General features: G+C 46.6%; 1 protein-coding gene and 1 pseudogene across 2 annotated transcripts in view; both read right to left on the bottom strand.

Annotated features, from left to right (window-relative positions):
• The window catches only part of LOC126106787 (organic solute transporter subunit alpha-like), a 108,698-nt gene that overhangs the window by 50,589 nt on the left and 38,068 nt on the right, over positions 1 to 20,041 (bottom strand). For both annotated transcript variants that reach the window (XM_049913171.1, XM_049913170.1), the window contains exon 2: positions 18,157 to 18,369. In XM_049913171.1, the coding sequence (XP_049769128.1) occupies positions 18,157 to 18,274 (118 nt within the window). In that variant the 5' untranslated portion in view covers positions 18,275 to 18,369. The remainder of the gene's footprint in view (positions 1 to 18,156; positions 18,370 to 20,041) is intronic.
• Positions 14,377 to 14,494, bottom strand: LOC126107110 (5S ribosomal RNA; annotated as a pseudogene).

Genomic DNA, 20,041 nt, shown 5'->3' with positions numbered 1-20,041 from the left:
CTCCACTCGGTTTCGTAAGCGTTGCCTGTCTGCTAGTGGCAGCAGCGGTGCTTATCGATATGTAGTACTGTTGCCCTATCTTTGGGGCGACGTCGTGCTTCTTCCATGTGGTGTGAGTCTGGCGGTTCAGTTGGGGACGCAGGAGGAGCGAGGTCCGCGCAGAGCGACAACACGCCGGGACCGCTGGCAGCGTGTATCGACTGCCGGATCGAAGGGCGGTGATCACGAGGGTGCACGACCTTGTCGAAACAGGATCCTGCGTGTTTACGTTATGGGGCTCCGGAACGCCCTATACTTGCAATGTTAAAATAACGCTTATTAATTACATCTTTCCTCACAAAGTATTTGAGGTAGGAAGTTGAACTTTTTACAGATTATTTATTGGAATATGGGCTACAACTTAACACAGGGATTTTACAAAATTTTAGTTTAGTTATTAAAGATGATTTTTTTTTCACTTGTAATGAAAATTCACAACATTTTTTTGCAATTTTTTATTTATATATTCAAAAATATACAGTTTTTTGGAAAAAGGCTGTGTTAAATTATGCAGAAGGTACTGTGTAACATTTACTGAAAGATTGAAACAAATATGTTTGGAAGATCCTTAGAAAACATGTAATTAGTATGAGAAAATAAAAGTTTTGGGAATCGAGCGACAAAGATTGGATTAACTTTTTAGTGCATTCCAGGTCCATAGGATGGATCATCTCCATCCTCTGCAAACTCCTCCTCCAGCTTCCTTTTGTTCCTCCTCCTGTTTACTCTTGCTTGTATTTCTAGACTCTTTACAGCCCTGTCTGCAGCCCGAAGGCGTTCCTTGTCTAAAGCAAGCATCGCTCGTACCATGTTAGAACCTATCTTCATTCCCATATTTCTAAATACCTTGCACCTTACAATGTTGCCATCATTGAAAGTCGCAACAGCATCATACACACCAATGTGAAGTGTTTCTATTCCAACAAATACAGTCTTGGGGATTCTCGACCATATAACACTATCTACACTTTCATTGGGGTTTTGAGTTTTTCCGTGAATACACTTTTTCAACAGTTCAGGTGCTGCTAAGTCTCTGAAAATAGGTTTTATCACCTCCATTATTGCATGAGGCAGACTATGCTTATGAGTGTACACTTCACCAGTTAGCAATCCTTTGTTATATTTACGCCAACTGTCTTCTTCTTTGGGACACAAGCTATGTTGGGGATTTTCATCGGTTGAAGAAGTATGAAAAAAAAGAGCCCAAACAGCCTTCTTCATTTCGTCGACACTTTGTGTATTTTGCGTAATACCCATTCCATAATAGTTCTGTATTTTGTCAATTACACTGTCACTTAACCTTCCCTTCCCATCCAACCCTTTACCATCACTGAGTTTTTGTTTTTTGTACGAAGCTTTCAGTCGCCGAAGTCTTGTTCCCATTCGCTTCTGTACGTGTCCAATACACTCAAATTTCTGCACTACAACATCATCACCATAGGGCTTCAGTCCTTGAACATGTTTGAAACTTTTAGAATCACCGTCACCAAGGTAATTAACATATCGCACAGCGCCACAGTGGGTCACGCCCATGTAGAACACATTTAAAAAAAATTTAAAAATAGTTGTAGTCTTCGGAATTGAATAAATTATATATCTATTAAAAGGTAATAGTCCGCAGATTCAGAAAACGCAAAAAAGTAAAAATTGAACTTTTCATGATTTTGAGCCTTTCCGGAGCCCCTTAAGTGCATTGCAATTAGCGTAGAGAAACCTCCACCATTGTGAAATTTCGCGATCCTCCAGTGACTTGGGTTCGTGTTGCTGCTCGTAGTGTCGCCGAGACGGAAAGCAGCGAGTGGAGTACCTGGGGAAGGCGGATCTGATTAGCCTTCCTGAGCTTCTAATTACGATATTCGGCTTCTTACATTTTTAAGTTCGACCAGCGGTATATTTCTGTCTCGTGGCCGCTAACGCCCCAGTTACCTGCCCTAGGGGTTAGTGTATGTAACGGCAGTGTAGATTTCCTCGCCTTGCCACCGCTGTCTGGTGAGGCGTGTAAGTTTGACAGCTTCTTGACTGTAGGTTGGTTGGCGCTTTTCTAACTTGTTCCGGGCGCCCTAAGCACAGTATTCTGTGGCGTAATTTTACATCTTGCATTTGTTTTGTTGGATGTCAGGTAGTTTCACCAAGATTATCATTAATCGCTCGTTAGACTGCCACTAGTCCGAGTTACTATCTTGTGATCTGAATGCAACTCTTGGCTGCCTTTCTCTTCGCCCGTGAAAATGTTTTTGGTGTGACCTACTCAGAGGTCGATTCCTGGAGCACCGTCTGGCACTGACCCTTGTGGTTTATTATTGTGTTATCATTTTATTATTGTACAGGGTGATTCAAAAAGAATACCACAACTTTAGGAATTTAAAACTCTGCAACGACAAAAGGCAGAGCTAAGCAGTATCTGTCGGCGAATTAAGGGAGCTATAAAGTTTCATTTAGTTGTACATTTGTTCGCTTGAGGCGCTGTTGACTAGGCGTCAGCGTCAGTTGATGCTAAGATGGCGACCGCTCAACAGAAAGCTTTTTGTGTTATTGAGTACGGCAGAAGTGAATCGACGACAGTTGTTCGGCGTGCATTTCGAACGAAGTATGGTGTTAAACCTCCTGATAGGTGGTGTATTAAACGTTGGTATATACAGTTTACAGGAATGGGTGTTTGTGCAAAGGGAAAAGTTCTGGACGGCCGAGAACGAGTTATGAAAATGTAGAACGCATCCAGCAAGCATTTGTTCGCAGCCCAGGAAAATCGACTCGCAGAGCTAGCACAGAGCTGCAAATTCCACAATCAACTGTATGGAGAGTCCTACGAAAAAGGTTAGTTATCAAACATTATCGTCTGAAATAGGTTCAAGCACTGTCTGCAGCTGATAAGATTAAAAGAATCGATTTCTGTGATTTTATCCTTGCTCAAATGGAAACAGATGAATCTTTCGTTTCAAAGATTGTGTTTAGTGATGAAGCAACTTTCCACACTAACGGGAAAGTCAACCGTCACAATGTCTGTATATGGGGCACTGAGAATCCGCGGGAAACAACTCAGTATGAACGTGACTCGCCTAAGGTGAACGTTTTCTGTGCCATTTCAGCCAATAAAGTTTTTGGTCCCTTTTTCTTCGAAGGTGCTACTGTAACTGGACTACAGTATCTGGAGATGTTAGAGAATTGGCTGTTCCCTGAGCTCGAACAAGAAGCACAACAATTCATATTTCAGCAGGATGGAGCGCCACCACATTGGCACTTACCTGTCCGTAACTACCTGAACGTCAACTACCCGAGGCGATGGATCGGCCGCCAGGCAGCCCGTGACAGAGCACTTCATCACTGGCCTCCAAGATCTTACCCCCTGCGATTTTTTCTTATGGGGGTATGTTAAGGATATGGTGTTTCGGCCACCTCTCCCAGCCACCATTGATGATTTGAAACGAGAAATAACAGCAGCTATCCACACTGTTACGCCTGATATGCTACAGAGAGTGTGGAACGAGTTGGAGTATCGGGTTGATATTGCTCGAGTGTCTGGAGGGGGCCATATTGAACATCTCTGAACTTGTTTTTGAGTGAAAAAAAACCTTTTTAAATACTCTTTGTAATGATGTATAACAGAAGGTTATATTATGTTTCTTTCATTAAATACACATTTTTAAAGTTGTGGTATTCTTTTTGAATCACCCTGTATTATTAAGTTACCATAATTTGTCTCATCTGTTTGGTGATATGTTGTTTGTTTTTTAAAATTAACTTTTGCTATGCCATTCGCCGTTTGAAAGCATATTTGATATTTGTTAATTTTTTTTATAATTGCCATTTTGGCGTAAAGGCCTTCAGCTGTGATTGTGGTTACTTGCCTTAAAATTCTGATAGCGACCACATTGGCTTATCTTCAAAATTATTGGCTGTCTATATTTTATGCATTTTTTAAATTTTAAATAATTGCCATTTTTCGTGTTAAAGGCCTTCAGCCGTGATTGTTGTTCATTTTCTTAAAAGTCTGACTGCGACCTCATTGGCTAGTTTTCAAAAATTATTTATTAATATAAATGAGTGAAATTGCAAAGCAAACCAATAGTAAATTATTCGTGCCTTGTCCACAATAGTAACCCAATCCTGCCATCCTTAATTGCCAGGTATCAACCACACCTCAAATCTCTATGCGTTTCCTCACAACCCAGGCGTTCAGGTAGCTCAGTACTCTACCGCCTTCACGGGACTACGATGATGGGTGTCCAGCCACCCATGCATCTGCCGAGGTCCTAACAGGGGACTCCTTCGACCTGCGTCACTGGGGGCGAGACACAGTGTCCCATATTCCTGGTGACAGCAGCCTACACCACAACCAGCATGCTATGGCTGGAAACACGAGACGTCGTCTCACGTGGCAGCAGGTGCCACATTAGGAGCTCAGTAGGTGCCCGTAATCGCGGTGAGATTGACATGTGTAATCACACCCCCATACTTATCAAGAGGATGGCAGCAGATCGTATTATTCGTTTCGGACCGTCGCGATCACGGGCAGCAATGGGTTCACGCCTGAGCCTCATGACGTGCGCTAGCAGCGCATGTCGGCTGTTTCAAGCGTCAACTTCGCGCCTCAGTATCTCGGGATGTAATGGGAATATTGCGATGCAATCAACGCCATTGTGTATGTGCATGCTATGGATTGCTGAAGAAAAAATATAGGAGGTCCATTTAAAAAAACATAACTTTGTGTTAAAAAACACATGTGCTTTCTGATGTGTTGGCAGATGTGCCAACACCTTGTAGTTAGAGGAGGAGGCCGAAATGCACGCGTCAACTCACGCAGGTGGGCGGTAGGTCTGAAACAGGATACGTAATGAATGCTATAAAGAAAAGTAGGTAGCTGCTGGAATACTTAACTTTAATCCATCATTTGTATACAGCATTCTTGATGAAACAAGTGAGACTCTCTCTAGAAATGGTTAATGGCGCCTTGCTAGGTCGTAGCCATGGACTTAGCTGAAGGCTATTCTAACTATCTCTCGGGAAATGAGAGAAAGGCTTCGTCAGTGTAGTCGCTAGCAAAGTCGTCGTACAACTGGGACGAGTCCTAGTACGTCTCTCTAGACCTGCCGTGTGGTGGCGCTCGGTCTGCAATTACTGACAGTGGCGACACGCGGGTCCGACATGTACTAATGGACCGCGGCCGATTTAAAGCTACCACCTAGCAAGTGTGGTGTCTGGCGGTGACACCACACTTTGCCGGCCGCGGTGGTCTCGCGGTTCTAGGCGCGCAGTCCGGAACCGCGCGACTGCTACGGTCGCAGGTTCGAATCCTGCCTCGGGCATGGATGTGTGTGATGTCCTTAGGCTAGTTAGGTTTAAGTAGTTCTAAGTTCTAGGGGACTGATGACCACAGCTGTTAAGTCCCATAGTGCTCAGAGCCATTTGAACCATTTGAACACCACACTTTCGTTTTAGAATGTTTCCAAATATGTACATTCATAGGCCCCGGCCCTACATTGATACCGGTGAAAGTCGTTTTCCAATAGCTGTTATTGTTCCAGAGATATTTTGGGTGGACAAGATAGCTGGGACACCCTGTATATCATTTTGTCTAATGACTGTAAATAGTACAGATAAATAAAAAATTCCGTTCTGACGTACTAGCTTCTTCGCATTAAAGTGATAAATACCTTATTCGCCGGCCGGGGTGGCCAAGCGGTTAAAGGCGCTACAGTCTGGAACCGCGCGACCGCTACGGTCGCAGGTTCGAATCCTGCCTCGGGCATGGATGTGTGTGATGTCCTTAGGTTAGTTAGGTTTAAGTAGTTCTAAGTTCTAGGGGACTGATGACCTCAGATGTTAAGTCCCATAGTGCTCAGAGCCATTTGAGCCAATACCTTATTCTCTGAACCCAAATTTTTAGGTTTGAAGGTAAGTCTTGTAGTTGGCGACTGGTTGCTGTGGCAGATTTTATACAGTGTGTGAGCCGCGCGCGGCTCGTTGTTTCATGCCATTTAATGTTTGTCATCTTCTATTTCGGTACTGCCGCCTCTTTTTCTTATTCCATTTACTGGCGTCACTAACTTCCTGCCTTACTCGCCTGTGAGTGGCAGCAGCAGCGCGTATCGATAGTGCACTGTCACACCATCTCTGGAGCGATCGATAGTATTTCCAGGTCGTCGTGTGTCGGGAAGTAGGTGGGAGACGGACCAGGAGTGCAGTCTGGACGCAGCAGCAGTGGAGTCTGGGACGGAGCGCTGGTTGAGGCGCCGACAGCCAGTGCTCGCCTACCGCTGGCGACACACACGAACTGTCCGACGGAGGGGGATTGGAGCGGGACGACCGCTGGTTGGTCGGTCGGCTAGTCGTCTCGTCGGCCGACGTGTATTTGGTCCTTTGTTTCCGGGCAAGGCAGTTGGTAGTAGAGATGGGCAAAACTGTTCTTTTCAGAGATTGGATCAGAACTGTTCACTCCCTGAAATGAATTAGCTCTTTTTCATGACTCACCACTCATTTACAATAGAAAATAAATGGAAGGCACATTGCCCTTTAAACTTGGTTTATTCCAGTACTATACCTGTATTTTGATCTTATTTGATCCTATTTTGAAGTAACACAGATAATGAGTAAGAATTTTGTATTGTTTATTGAAATTTCCACGATATGACAAAGTTTTTGATTATTGATTTATTTTGCACTATCGTGGTTTTTTGGGTGATCGGAAAATGTTGTAACTTGAGATTTACATTAACAATATATTAGGCTATAATGTATTAAAATTTCATTAACCTCATACAAATACATCGCAAGCCATATATTTTTAAAGTGAACGTTTCCTTCCGAAGACGCCTAAAATCGCAAAATCCGTACCAGAAAAAGAAAAAAAAATATAAATTTGACTGTAAAACGAAAGTGCTGCATATAGCCTTACGCAGAATAAAACAAGGAAAATATTGGTGTATCACATTTTGCGATACGTTTATTGGTTCGCTCGTAATTAAAGCGTAAATTCGAGTGTCCATAATAAAAATCCTATAGTAAGAGGTGTCATCAGGAACCTAATCTAATCAGTTTAAACAAATAAAAATAAAATAAAAACAATTGATATATACATAACATAATAATGTAATATACATACCGGTATTACTACGAAGAACAATATCCAGTAGGGACGAACTCCGATGCAGAGGCGCTGAGTCGAGCAGGTCGAGCTGCGAGCTGTATTACTGCGTGAGCTGAGACTGCAGAGACCAGAGTGACACCTGAGTCGCTTTGCTCAACGCTCTGGCTAGAGTCGAGACGGTGGGGTGAGCGTTGAGCGGGCGAGTTCCGAGGGTGGGGGGAGCGGTGAACTCACCCGCTCCGAGACAAATCGTCCGTTCCCTTGCGAGCAGGTTTTTGCAAGTAGTTCCTATGTTATCCGCTAGGTGGCTCTCTGTACTGTTGCTCGCATCAACTGCCCAGAGGGCAGGACGTGCAACTGAAACGATCGCCGACAGAGTGCGATGCAAAGTTAAGCTGCGCCAGACACTCACTGCATGCGGCAGACGACACACAGAGACGGCACGGCATATGTGAAACACAAAATCCAATGGGGCACTGCACAATGCAGGCAGCCAAGGTAGAAGCAGGGCAGAGGCCGGCGCTGGCTGTGTTGTGTGGCGTGCACTGTGCTGTGACCAGCAGAGGCGCTGCTGATATGCTCCGTCTCTCTCTCTCTCTCTCTCTCTCTCTCTCTCTCTCTCTCTCTGCCGTGGGAAACGTTTGGAGCTACCATTCTTTTTTTCTGAATCACTGATTGTTCACTCCTTTGAAAGATTCAACTCTATGAATTAGTTCAAGAGCGGATCCCCCATCTCTAGTTGGTAGGTTGGCGCGGAGCAGCGAGGAGGTTCCTGTCGCGCGGAGTCAGGCCGGAGCTGCTGGCAGAGTTGTGAAGTGCTTCTTGCGAGGGTTACGAAGTTTTTCGCCCAACAACAACAAAAAAAAATGTTCAAATGTGTGTGAAATCTTATGGGACTTAACTTCTAAGGTCATCAGTCCCTAAGCTTACACACTACTTAACCTAAATTATCCTAAAAATGGTTCAAATGGCTCCAAGCACTGTACGACTTAACTTCTGGGGTCATCAGTCGCCTAGTACTTGCTAGGGAACCTCCCCATCGCACCCCCCTCAGATTTAGTTATAAGTTGGCACAGTGGATAGGCCTTGAAAAACTGAACACAGATCAATCGAGAAAACAGGAAGAAGTTGTGTGGAACTATGAAAAAATAAGTAAAATATACAATTTGAGCAGTCCATATGCAAGATAGGCAACATCAAGAATGGCGCCATCTCAGGAGTGCAGTGGTCCCGTGGTTAGCGTGAGCAGCTGCGGAACGAGAGGTCCTTGGTTCAAGTCCTGCCTCCAGTGAAAAGTTTAATATTTTATTTTCAGTTTATGTGACAAACTCTTATGTTTTCATCACTTTTTTGGGAGTGATTATCACATCCACAACAAAACCTAAATCGGGCAAGGTAGAAGAATCTTTTTACCCATTTGCCAAGTGTACAAGTTAGGTGGGTCGACAACATACTCCTGTCATGTGTCGTATAGAATATATCAGACGTGTTTTTCTGTGAAGGAATCGGTTGACCTATGACCTTGCGACCAAATGTTTTCGGTTCCCATTGGAGACGCACGTCCTTTCGTCTACTAATCGCACGGTTTTGCGGTGCGGTCGCAAAACACAGACACTAAACTTATTACAGTGAACAGAGATTTCAATGAACGAACGGACAGATCATAACTTTGTGAAAATAAGAAATTAAAATTTTAACTCGAGGGCTGACTTGAACTGTTGACCTTTCATTCCGCAGCTACTCACGCTAACCACGGGACCACGGCGCTCTTGAACTCAGATTATCCTAGATGTTGCCTATCTTGCGCATAGACAACTCAGTTTGTATATTTTGCTCATTTTTTCATAGTTCCATACAACTTCTTCCTGTTTTCTCGATTGATTTGTGTTCAGTTTCTCAAGGCCTATCCACTGTGCCAACTTATAACTAAATCTGAGGGGGGTGCGATGGGGAGGTTCCCTTGTTAGAACTAATTAAACCTAACCAACCTAAGGACAACACACACATCCATGCCTGAGGCAGGATTCGAACCTGCGACCGTAGCGGTCGCTCGGCTCCAGACTGTAGCGCCGAGAACCGCACGGCCACTCCAAATTATCCTAACGACAAACACACACACCCATGCCCCAGGGAGGACTCGAACCTCCGCCGGGACCAGCCGCACAGTCCGTGACTGCAGCGCCTGAGACCGCTCGGCTAATCTCACGCGGCGCCCATCAATCCTGGACACTAAAGGTGAGTGCTCACTTAGCCTACCATCAAGTCTCAACTGCTATCACTTCTCTTCGTTTGATCCCGGTTGTTGCTTTCTACGAGATTCCCGCTAGCAATAACGTGTGTGCATTGAAGTCGGCTAGATTTGCAGCCGTTTTCTTGGATGGGTTTTAACTTAATTTAATTCACTTCTTCACTAGTGAAGTGCACCAGGGATATCTTCTGCCTTCTATCCGTTAAAGTTCTGGTTACCTGCCCAGGGCGTTGACGTAGTTTTTGGCGGTGTATTTTCCTCGTCGTGTTGTTGCTGTCCAGCACGGCATGTAGTTCGACAGCTGAGGTGTTGTTGGTAGTTTTGGGCGTTTACTCTGACTTGGCTGGATTGGGCACCAATATCCAGAACGTTGAGCTATTGACATCTTGTTGTCGTTTTGCTCGTCAGGTGGAGCAGAACTGATTTGGTTGGTTGGTTTGTCGGCTGGCATCCAGTTGGGTTGCCTTCCGATTACGAGGTTGTCGGTCTGGCTGCCTGTCTCACCTAAACGGTAACTTCCCAGGCCGACCCTTGGAACCTTCTGATCGCTGCTCCTTGTGTTTTACGTAGAGATTTCCTTTTAGTCTAAAGTACTCTGTGTGGCCTTCAGCCGAGTTTTAGCTTATTAAAATTGTAAGCTTTTTTCTCTTTAGGCCTTAAGCCTTGAAACTGTTTTGTTCATCGTGTGTGGCCTTCACCCGAGTTTTAAACTACACTCCTGGAAATGGAAAAAAGAACACATTGACACCGGTGTGTCAGACCCACCATACTTGCTCCGGACACTGCGAGAGGGCTGTACAAGCAATGATCACACGCACGGCACAGCGGACACACCAGGAACCGCGGTGTTGGCCGTCGAATGGCGCTAGCTGCGCAGCATTTGTGCACCGCCGCCGTCAGTGTCAGCCAGTTTGCCGTGGCATACGGAGCTCCATCGCAGTCTTTAACACTGGTAGCATGCCGCGACAGCGTGGACGTGAACCGTATGTGCAGCTGACGGACTTTGAGCGAGGGCGTATAGTGGGCATGCGTGAGGCCGGGTGGACGTACCGCCGAATTGCTCAACACGTGGGGCGTGAGGTCTCCACAGTACATCGATGTTGTCGCCAGTGGTCGGCGGAAGGTGCACGTGCCCGTCGACCTGGGACCGGACCGCAGCGACGCACGGATGCACGCCAAGACCGTAGGATCCTACGCAGTGCCGTAGGGGACCGCACCGCCACTTCCCAACAAATTAGGGACACTGTTGCTCCTGGGGTATCGGCGAGGACCATTCGCAACCGTCTCCATGAAGCTGGGCTACGGTCCCGCACACCGTTAGGCCGTCTTCCGCTCACGCCCCAACATCGTGCAGCCCGCCTCCAGTGGTGTCGCGACAGGCGTGAATGGAGGGACGAATGGAGACGTGTCGTCTTCAGCGATGAGAGTCGCTTCTGCCTTGGTGCCAATGATGGTCGTATGCGTGTTTGGCGCCGTGCAGGTGAGCGCCACAATCAGGACTGCATACGACCGAGGCACACAGGGCCAACACCCGGCATCATGGTGTGGGGAGCGATCTCCTACACTGGCCGTACACCACTGGTGATCGTCGAGGGGACACTGAATAGTGCACGGTACATCCAAACCGTCATCGAACCCATCGTTCTACCATTCCTAGACCGGCAAGGGAACTTGCTGTTCCAACAGGACAATGCACGTCCGCATGTATCCCGTGCCACCCAACGTGCTCTAGAAGGTGTAAGTCAACTACCCTGGCCAGCAAGATCTCCGGATCTGTCCCCCATTGAGCATGTTTGGGACTGGATGAAGCGTCGTCTCACGCGGTCTGCACGTCCAGCACGAACGCTGGTCCAACTGAGGCGCCAGGTGGAAATGGCATGGCAAGCCGTTCCACAGGACTACATCCAGCATCTCTACGATCGTCTCCATGGGAGAATAGCAGCCTGCATTGCTGCGAAAGGTGGATATACACTGTACTAGTGCCGACATTGTGCATGCTCTGTTGCCTGTGTCTATGTGCCTGTGGTTCTGTCAGTGTGATCATGTGATGTATCTGACCCCAGGAATGTGTCAACAAAGTTTCCCCTTCCTGGGACAATGAATTCACGGTGTTCTTATTTCAATTTCCAGGAGTGTAGCTTCAAACATAGGTGCTTATAGAGAAGAACATGTCAAGTAGCAGATAAGACTCAGAGTTTCAATCTTATCTGCTAAATGGCACGTTATTGGCAGTGAACACCTAGGTTTCAAATGTTCATCTGTGTGTACTCTTAAGGGACCAAACTGCTGAGGTCATCGTTCCCTAAACTTACACACTATTTAATCTAACTTACGCTAACGGCAACACACACAGCCATAATTATTTTCAGCCATTGTGGCTTGTGTTGTGTGCATAACGTCGAAGCAATTAGTGCAGTGAATTACGTTGGCAATCAGTGACAAAATAGAATGTGCAGTAGTGTAATGTCAATCAACAGCTCCGCCATTACACCAGTGATGCAAGTGAGGCAGTAAGATGATGAAATCGCTGTGATATCGTACATAGTCAACCACAAGGAAGAAAACTAGCAGAAGACATCACTGTTTTCGATTTCTAGCCATACACTGCCCCCCTCCCCCAACCGAAATGCCACACCAGCCGCTACAGTAACAAACAATGGACAAAGAATTCTAGATTAATGTAGTTTAAGACTGTTTAACTTTAAGTAACATTTCTCTGTATGTATGTATGTACGAGGGCAGTTCAATAAGTAATGCAACACATTTTTTTTTCTGAAACAGGGGTTGTTTTATTCAGCATTGAAATACACCAGGTTATTCCCCAATCTTTTAGCTACACAACACTATTTTTCAACGTGATCTCCATTCAATGCTACGGCCTTACGCCACCTTGAAATGAGGGCCTGTATGCCTGCATGGTACCATTCCACTGGTCGATGTCGGAGCCAACGTCGTACTGCATCAATAACTTCTTCATCATCCGCGTAGTGCCTCCCACGGATTGCGTTCTTCATTGGGCCAAACATATGGAAATCCGACGGTGCGAGATCGGGGCTGTAGGGTTCATAAGGAAGAACAGTCCATTGAAGTTTTGTGAGCTCCTCTCGGGTGCGAAGACTTGTGTGAGGTCTTGCGTTGTCATGAAGAAGGAGAAGTTCGTTCAGATTTTTGTGCCTACGAACACGCTGAAGTCGTTTCTTCAATTTCTGAAGAGTAGCACAATACACTTCAGAGTTGATCGTTTGACCATGGGGAAGGACATCGAACAGAATAACCCCTTCAGCGTCCCAGAAGACTGTAACCGTGACTTTACTGGCTGAGGGTATGGCTTTAAACTTTTTCTTGGTAGGGGAGTGGGTGTGGCGCCACTCCATTGATTGCCGTTTTGTTTCAGGTTCGAAGTGATGAACCCATGTTTCATCGCCTGTAACAATCTTTGACAAGAAATTGTCACCCTCAACCACATGACGAGCAAGCAATTCCGCACAGATGGTTCTCCTTTGCTCTTTATGGTGTTCGGTTAGACAACGAGGGACCCAGCGGGAACAAACCTTTGAATATCCCAACTGGTGAACAATTGTGACAGCACTACCAACAGAGATGTCAAGTTGAGCACTGAGTTGTTTGATGGTGATCCGTCGATCATCTCGAACGAGTGTGTTCGCACGCTCCGCCATTGCAGGAGTCACAGCTGTGCACGGCCGGCCCGCACGCGGGAGATCAGACAGTCTTGCTTGACCTTGCGGCGATGATGACACACGCTTTGCCCAACGACTCACCGTGATTTTGTCCACTGCCAGATCACCGTAGACATTCTGCAAGCGCCTATGAATATCTGAGATGCCCTGGTTTTCCGCCAAAAGAAACTCGATCACTGCCCGTTGTTTGCAACGCACATCCATTACAGACGCCATTTTAACAGCTCCGTACAGCGCTGCCACCTGTCGGAAGTCAATGAAACTATACGAGACGAAGCGGGAATGTTTGAAAATGTTCCACAAGAAATTTCCGGTTTTTTCAACCAAAATTGGCCGAGAAAAAAAATGTGTTGCATTACTTATTGAACTGCCCTCGTATAAACGCCTGAAGATGAACAGAACATGTTCGAAACGCGTTGTATTATGTTAGATTAAACAAAACATAAAAAGGTGACTGGTAGCAGAAACTAGAAATAAATAAACACACACCCATGCTTGAACGAGGACTCGAGCCTCCGGCGGGAGGGGCCGCGCAATCCGTGACATGGCGCCTCTAACCGCGCGGCCACCTTCGTTTTAGGTTATGCGAGGTCTGCTCAAAAAATTCCGGAACTTTGTCCACAAAATTTTTCTACACTTACCTTTTACTTCTTGCGCGTCGTCTCCTTGAAATACCATCCTCCACAATTGATTCACAGTTCCCAACTTCGTTTCCGCTTTCGGAAGCAGTCTTGGTACGCCTCTTGCTGGATCGCGACAAGCGCCGTCTGCGAATTTTCTTTTATTTCGTCCATCGTTGCAGATCTTCACACTTTCAAGAGGGTTTTCAACTTCGGAAATAAAAGAAATGTCCGCAGAGGCCAGGTCGCGAGAGTACGGAGCATGAAGCAGCACAGTAATTTCGTCTTTTGTGCAGTAGTCACGCACCAACAGGGGCGAGTGTGCGGGTGCGTTATCGTAAAGGAAGCGCCATGAATTGTCTTGCCTCATTTCAGGCCGTTTCCCTCTCACAGTTTCTCGCAGGCGTTGCAACACGTCCAGATAGTACCATCAATTAACAATTTGTCCCTGTGGCACGAATTCATAATGAATTAATCTTCAATATCCACTCCGTCTTCAGGTTCCAAGTTGCCCATCGGGACCATCCGACCGCCGTGTCATCCTCAGAGGAGGGTGCGGATAGGAGGGGCGTGTGGTCAGCACACCGCTCTCTCTGCCGTTATAATGGTATACTTTGACCGGAGCCGCTACTGCTCGGTCGAGTAGCTCCTCAATTGGCATCACGAGGCTGAGTGCACCCCGAAAAATGGCAACAGCGCATGGCGGCCCGGATGGTCACCCATCCAAGTGCTGGCCACGCCCGACAGCGCTTAACTTCGGTGACCTGACGGCAACCGGTGTGTCCACTGCGGCAAGGCCGTTGCAATTAATCTTCAACGTCAAAGAAAATTATCAGTATGGCTTTGACATTTGACCTGACCTGACGAGCTTTTTTTCATCTTGGAGAACCTTTCCCGACCCATTGTGAAGACTGAAGCTTGGTCTCGACAACATAACCGTAGACCCATTTATCATCACCAGTTCTGATTCTCTTAGTTCTCATTTGCGCGATCTGTAAGCTCTTTACAGATTGCGAAGCGAAGTTCTTTGTGGTCTTGATTCACGAGCCGTGGGACGAATATGGGGCAAGAAGATGCATTCCAAGACTTTTGGTCAGGACTTCATGACATGATCCAACTGAAATGTTACATTCTTCTGCAATCTCTCGGATAGTCACGCGCACAATTTCGCTGACGATCCTGACACGAGTATCGTCGGTAGACGTTGAAGGGCGTCCTGGACGAGGCTCATCTTTAACTCCCGCCTGGCCACTTTTAAACAGTGCGATCCATTCGTAACACCGATTGCGGCCATCGCGGTAGGCTTCCTGCATCATTTGGTGTATGTCTGTAAAGGTTTTCTTGAGCTTCACGCAAAATTAAATGCAAACGCGTTGGTCGTCTAACTCTCCCATCTCGAAATTCGCAAACTGTGCGATACAACATTCTAGTGAATAGAGCAAAGAATGATAACCGATAGACATACAACACTGTAACTTCTTGAAGTAACATACGAGGGTGAGTCAAATGAAATCCTTAAATATTTTTTTAAAAATATTATTTATTGTGCAGAAGTGGTACAAAGCTGTATCACTTTTCAACATAATCTCCCCCACGCTCATTGCAAGTCCTCCAGAGCTTACAAAGTGCATAAATTCCTTTAGAAAAAAATTCATTTGGTAGTCCGCGCAACCACTCATGCACTGCATGGCGTACCTCTTCATCAGAACTGAACTTCTTTCCTCCCATTGCGTCTTTGAGTGGTCCAGATATATGGCAAACATTGGGGCAAGGTCTGGTGAGTATAGTGGATGAGGAAGACACTGGTTTCTGGTTGGTGGAAGAGAACTCAGGTTTCGTCCCCAGTAACAATTCTTGCAAGGAAGCCATCACCTTCTCGTTCAAAGCGCCGAAGAATTTCTTCACAAGCATCAACACGTCGTTCTCTCACACTTCAGGAGTCAGCTGCCGTGGCACCCATCTCGTAGACACGTTGCGAAACTGGAGCACATCATGCACAATGTGGTGTGCTGACCCACGACTAATCTGTGAACATGCTGCAATGTCATTCCGTGTCACTCGGCGGTTTTCCTTCACTATGGCTTCAACTGCTGCAGTGCTCTGTGGAGTCACAACTCGTTGTGCCTGACCTGGACGAGGAGCATCTTCCACTGAAGTCACACCATTTGCGAACTTCCTACTCCATTCGTAGACTTGTTGCTGAGACAAACATGCATCACTGTACTGAACCTCCATTCGTCGATGAATTTCAGCAGGTTTCAAACCTTCACTACGCAAACACCGAATAACACAACGCTGTTCTTTCCTGGTGCAAGTCGCAAGTGGGGCGGCCATATTTATACTGATACTGCGACGGTATGTGTGCATCTGCACTATGCTGTCACCTACAGGCCTTTCTGCACGCTGTTTGTAGCACGTTTACCAACTTACAGGACAGCGGCGCGAAATTTCGATTTGTTATTACATACACTCCTGGAAATGGAAAAAAGAACACATTGACACAGGTGTGTCAGACCCACCATACTTGCTCCGGACACTGCGAGAGGGCTGTACAAGCAATGATCACACGCACGGCACAGCGGACACACCAGGAACCGCGGTGTTGGCCGTCAAATGGCGCTAGCTGCGCAGCATTTGTGCACCGCCGCCGTCAGTGTCAGCCAGTTTGCCGTGGCATACAGAGCTCCATCGCAGTCTTTAACACTGGTAGCATGCCGCGACAGCGTGGACGTGAACCGTATGTGTAGTTGACGGACTTTGAGCGAAGGCGTATAGTGGGCATGCGGGAGGCCGGGTGGACGTACCGCCGAATTGCTCAACACGTGGGGCGTGAGGTCTCCACAGTACATCGATGTTGTCGCCAGTGGTCGGCGGAAGGTGCACGTGCCCGTCGACCTGGGACCGAACCGCAGCGACGCACGCATGCCCGCCAAGACCGTAGGATCCTACGCAGTGCCGTAGGGGACCGCACCGCCACTTCCCAGCAAATTAGGGACACTGTTGCTCCTGGGGTATCGGCGAGGACCATTCGCAACCGTCTCCATGAAGCTGGGCTACGGTCCCGCACACCGTTGGGTCGTCTTCCGCTCACGCCCCAACATCGTGCAGCCCGCCTCCAGTGGTGTCGCGACAGGCGTGAATGGAGGGACGAATGGAGACGTGTCGTCTTCAGCGATGAGAGTCGCTTCTGCCTTGGTGCCAATGATGGTCGTATGCGTGTTTGGCGCCGTGCAGGTGAGCGCCACAATCAGGACTGCATACGACCGAGGCACACAGGGCCAACACCCGGCATCATGGTGTGGGGAGCGATCTCCTACACTGGCCGTACACCACTGGTGATCGTCGAGGGGACACTGAATAGTGCACGGTACATCCAAACCGTCATCGAACCCATCGTTCTACCATTCCTAGACCGGCAAGGGAACTTGCTGTTCCAACAGGACAATGCACGTCCGCATGTATCCCGTGCCACCCAACGTGCTCTAGAAGGTGTAAGTCAACTACCCTGGCCAGCAAGATCTCCGGATCTGTCCCCCATTGAGCATGTTTGGGACTGGATGAAGCGTCGTCTCACGCGGTCTGCACGTCCAGCACGAACGCTGGTCCAACTGAGGCGCCAGGTGGAAATGGCATGGCAAGCCGTTCCACAGGACTACATCCAGCATCTCTACGTTCGTCTCCATGGGAGAATAGCAGCCTGCATTGCTGCGAAAGGTGGATATACACTGTACTAGTGCCGACATTGTGCATGCTCTGTTGCCTGTGTCTATGTGCCTGTGGTTCTGTCAGTGTGATCATGTGATGTATCTGACCCCAGGAATGTGTCAATAAAGTTTCCCCTTCCTGGGACAATGAATTCACGGTGTTCTTATTTCAATTTCCAGGAGTGTATTTAAGGATTTCATTTGACTCACTGTTAACTGACATCTTGCAGTGTTCAGATGTAATAAACAGCAACACTGCTTACAAACGTCGATCAAAAAGAAACTTTCTTTGTCAGGTACTCAGTTAATTTTTTATTCAGTTTCTGTCAGATAATGTTACAAATGATTGTTGGTTCATGACTTTGTGTATAACAAAGTGTTGTTTTACTACATCACGGTCTAATATTACCACGGAAATGTTACTACTTGCTTCAGTAGTCAGATTTCTAATAGAGCAGCGACATTGTAGCTTCTCGCGGTAAAGTGATAGTGCTCACGGGGGATGACCTTGAAATGACCCTCAGAGGCACATTGGTAGACGGAAGAACGTACACAAACTACATTGTGCGTTGGCGTTTGGCAACACCGCTGGACTAGACTGAGAAGGTACGTTTACATTCCAGTAACCAAAAAAATGTCGAGAAAGGTGATTTTCGACTTAAAAACAGCAAGCAGACTATGCAGTTAATGACGATGGAGCACAACCCTGTTTGAACACTGTACCTTGCCCAGCGAGCACGTAGTTAAATTGAGGGACACTTACTGGAGTAGAACTCTTCGACTGTCGGCAGCTGACTGTGAGCGCATCCTTCTCCAGTCTCCAGGCGGCCCCCCTGTGTGCTGGAGAAAACGCTGAAAACCGACGAAAACTCCGTGACCATGCTGGAGCGGTTCGGATCTTCTTTGCTAGCGGTGACAACCGATCATCGGAAACACTCGTCCCCCGCCTTTAAGTTCTCTCGCCCGCTGTCGAAACCTGCAGAGAAATGGGCGAGAACTGATCAAGGACACATTCTGAGGCATCAAAGAATACTTAACTTGTTAATGTGCAAATCCCTGTGACGGTGAATTTCCCTGAACCCTCCAAAACTGCCTCTTTAGGAACTGGTCCCTAAGTGGATGCGCATGAAGTTAAATGCATAACGCGAAAATTATGGCCATAGGTATAGCTAAAATGAGGAATTTGCGAAACAAATATCTCATTCTGACTAACGCTACCTGATTGGAGTATTGTATTGGTGATTTTAAAATGATTGCCAATATCTTCCAGTACAGGGCTATTACAAATGATTGAAGCGATTTCATTAATTCACTGTAGCTCCATTCATTGACATATGGTCACGACACGCTACAGATACGTAGAAAAACTCATAAAGTTTTGTTCGGCTGAAGCCGCACTTCAGGTTTCTGCCGCCAGAGCGCTCGAGAGCGCAGTGAGACAAAATGGCGACAGCAGCCGAGAAAGCGTATGTCGTGCTTGAAATGCACTCACATCACTCAGTCATAACAGTGCAACGACACTTCAGGACGAAGTTCAACAAAGATCCACCAACTGCTAACTCCATTCGGCGATGGTATGCGCAGTTTAAAGCTTCTGGATGCCTCTGTAAGGGGAAATCAACGGGTCGGCATGCAGTGAGCGAAGAAACGGTTGAACACGTGTATCTGGACATGCTGGAAAATTGGCTCATGCCACAATTGGAGACCGACAGCGCCGACTTCATCTTTCAACAGGGTGGTGCTCCACCGCACTTCCATCATGATGTTCCGCATTTCTTAAACAGGAGATTGGAAAACCGATGGATCGGTCGTGGTGGAGATCATGATCAGCAATTCATGTCATGGCCTCCACGCTCTCCCGACTCAACCCCATGCGATTTCTTTCTGTGGGGTTATGTGAAAGAGTCAGTGTTTAAACCTCCTCTACCAAGAAACGTGCCAGAACTGCGAGCTCGCATCAACGATGCTTTCGAACTCATTGTTGGGGACATGCTGCGCCGAGTGTGGGAGGAACCTGATTATCGGCTTGATGTCTGCCGAATCACTAAAGGGGCACATATCGAACATTTGTGAATGCCTAAAAAAACTTTTTGAGTTTTTGTATGTGTGTGCAAAGCATTGTGAAAATATCTCAAATAATAAAGTTATTGTAGAGCTGTGAAATCGCTTCAATCATTTGTAATAACCCTGTATATGCAGGGTGGTTATAATTAAAATTAAACTTTCAGACCGCTGCAGAAATAACACCACTGGTCAGAATGACGTCAAATTGCAACGGAATACTATCGGAAAAGCGGGAAAACGTATGGCAGAAGAAAAATAAATAATTGCAAAATGTAGCAATAGATGGCGCTGTAAGAATCAAAATTTAATAGTGGTCGACCACTAATGACAAACGAATCATACAACAATGCCTAAGGTGTACGTTTGACGTTAAACGAATGTACTACTCAGTGTGCATGGATGTACAGGTGTTGTTAGTTATATAAGTTGTTATATAAGTTGTTAGTTATATGAGCTCATCCACCATGGCAAGGTCATATCACATCGTATGGGAAAAATCGGTTTTTAATTGTCCTGAGGCCAAAAGCGTCATAAAAAGCATCAATCACATCGGTTTTTAATTGTCCTGAGACCAAAAACAGCAT

The sequence above is a fragment of the Schistocerca cancellata genome, chromosome 10, assembly GCF_023864275.1.
Source record: "Schistocerca cancellata isolate TAMUIC-IGC-003103 chromosome 10, iqSchCanc2.1, whole genome shotgun sequence".
NCBI lineage: Eukaryota > Metazoa > Arthropoda > Insecta > Orthoptera > Acrididae > Schistocerca > Schistocerca cancellata.
The sequence above is the reverse complement of the archived record's forward strand: the minus strand, read 5'-3'. Positions and strand labels throughout refer to the sequence as shown.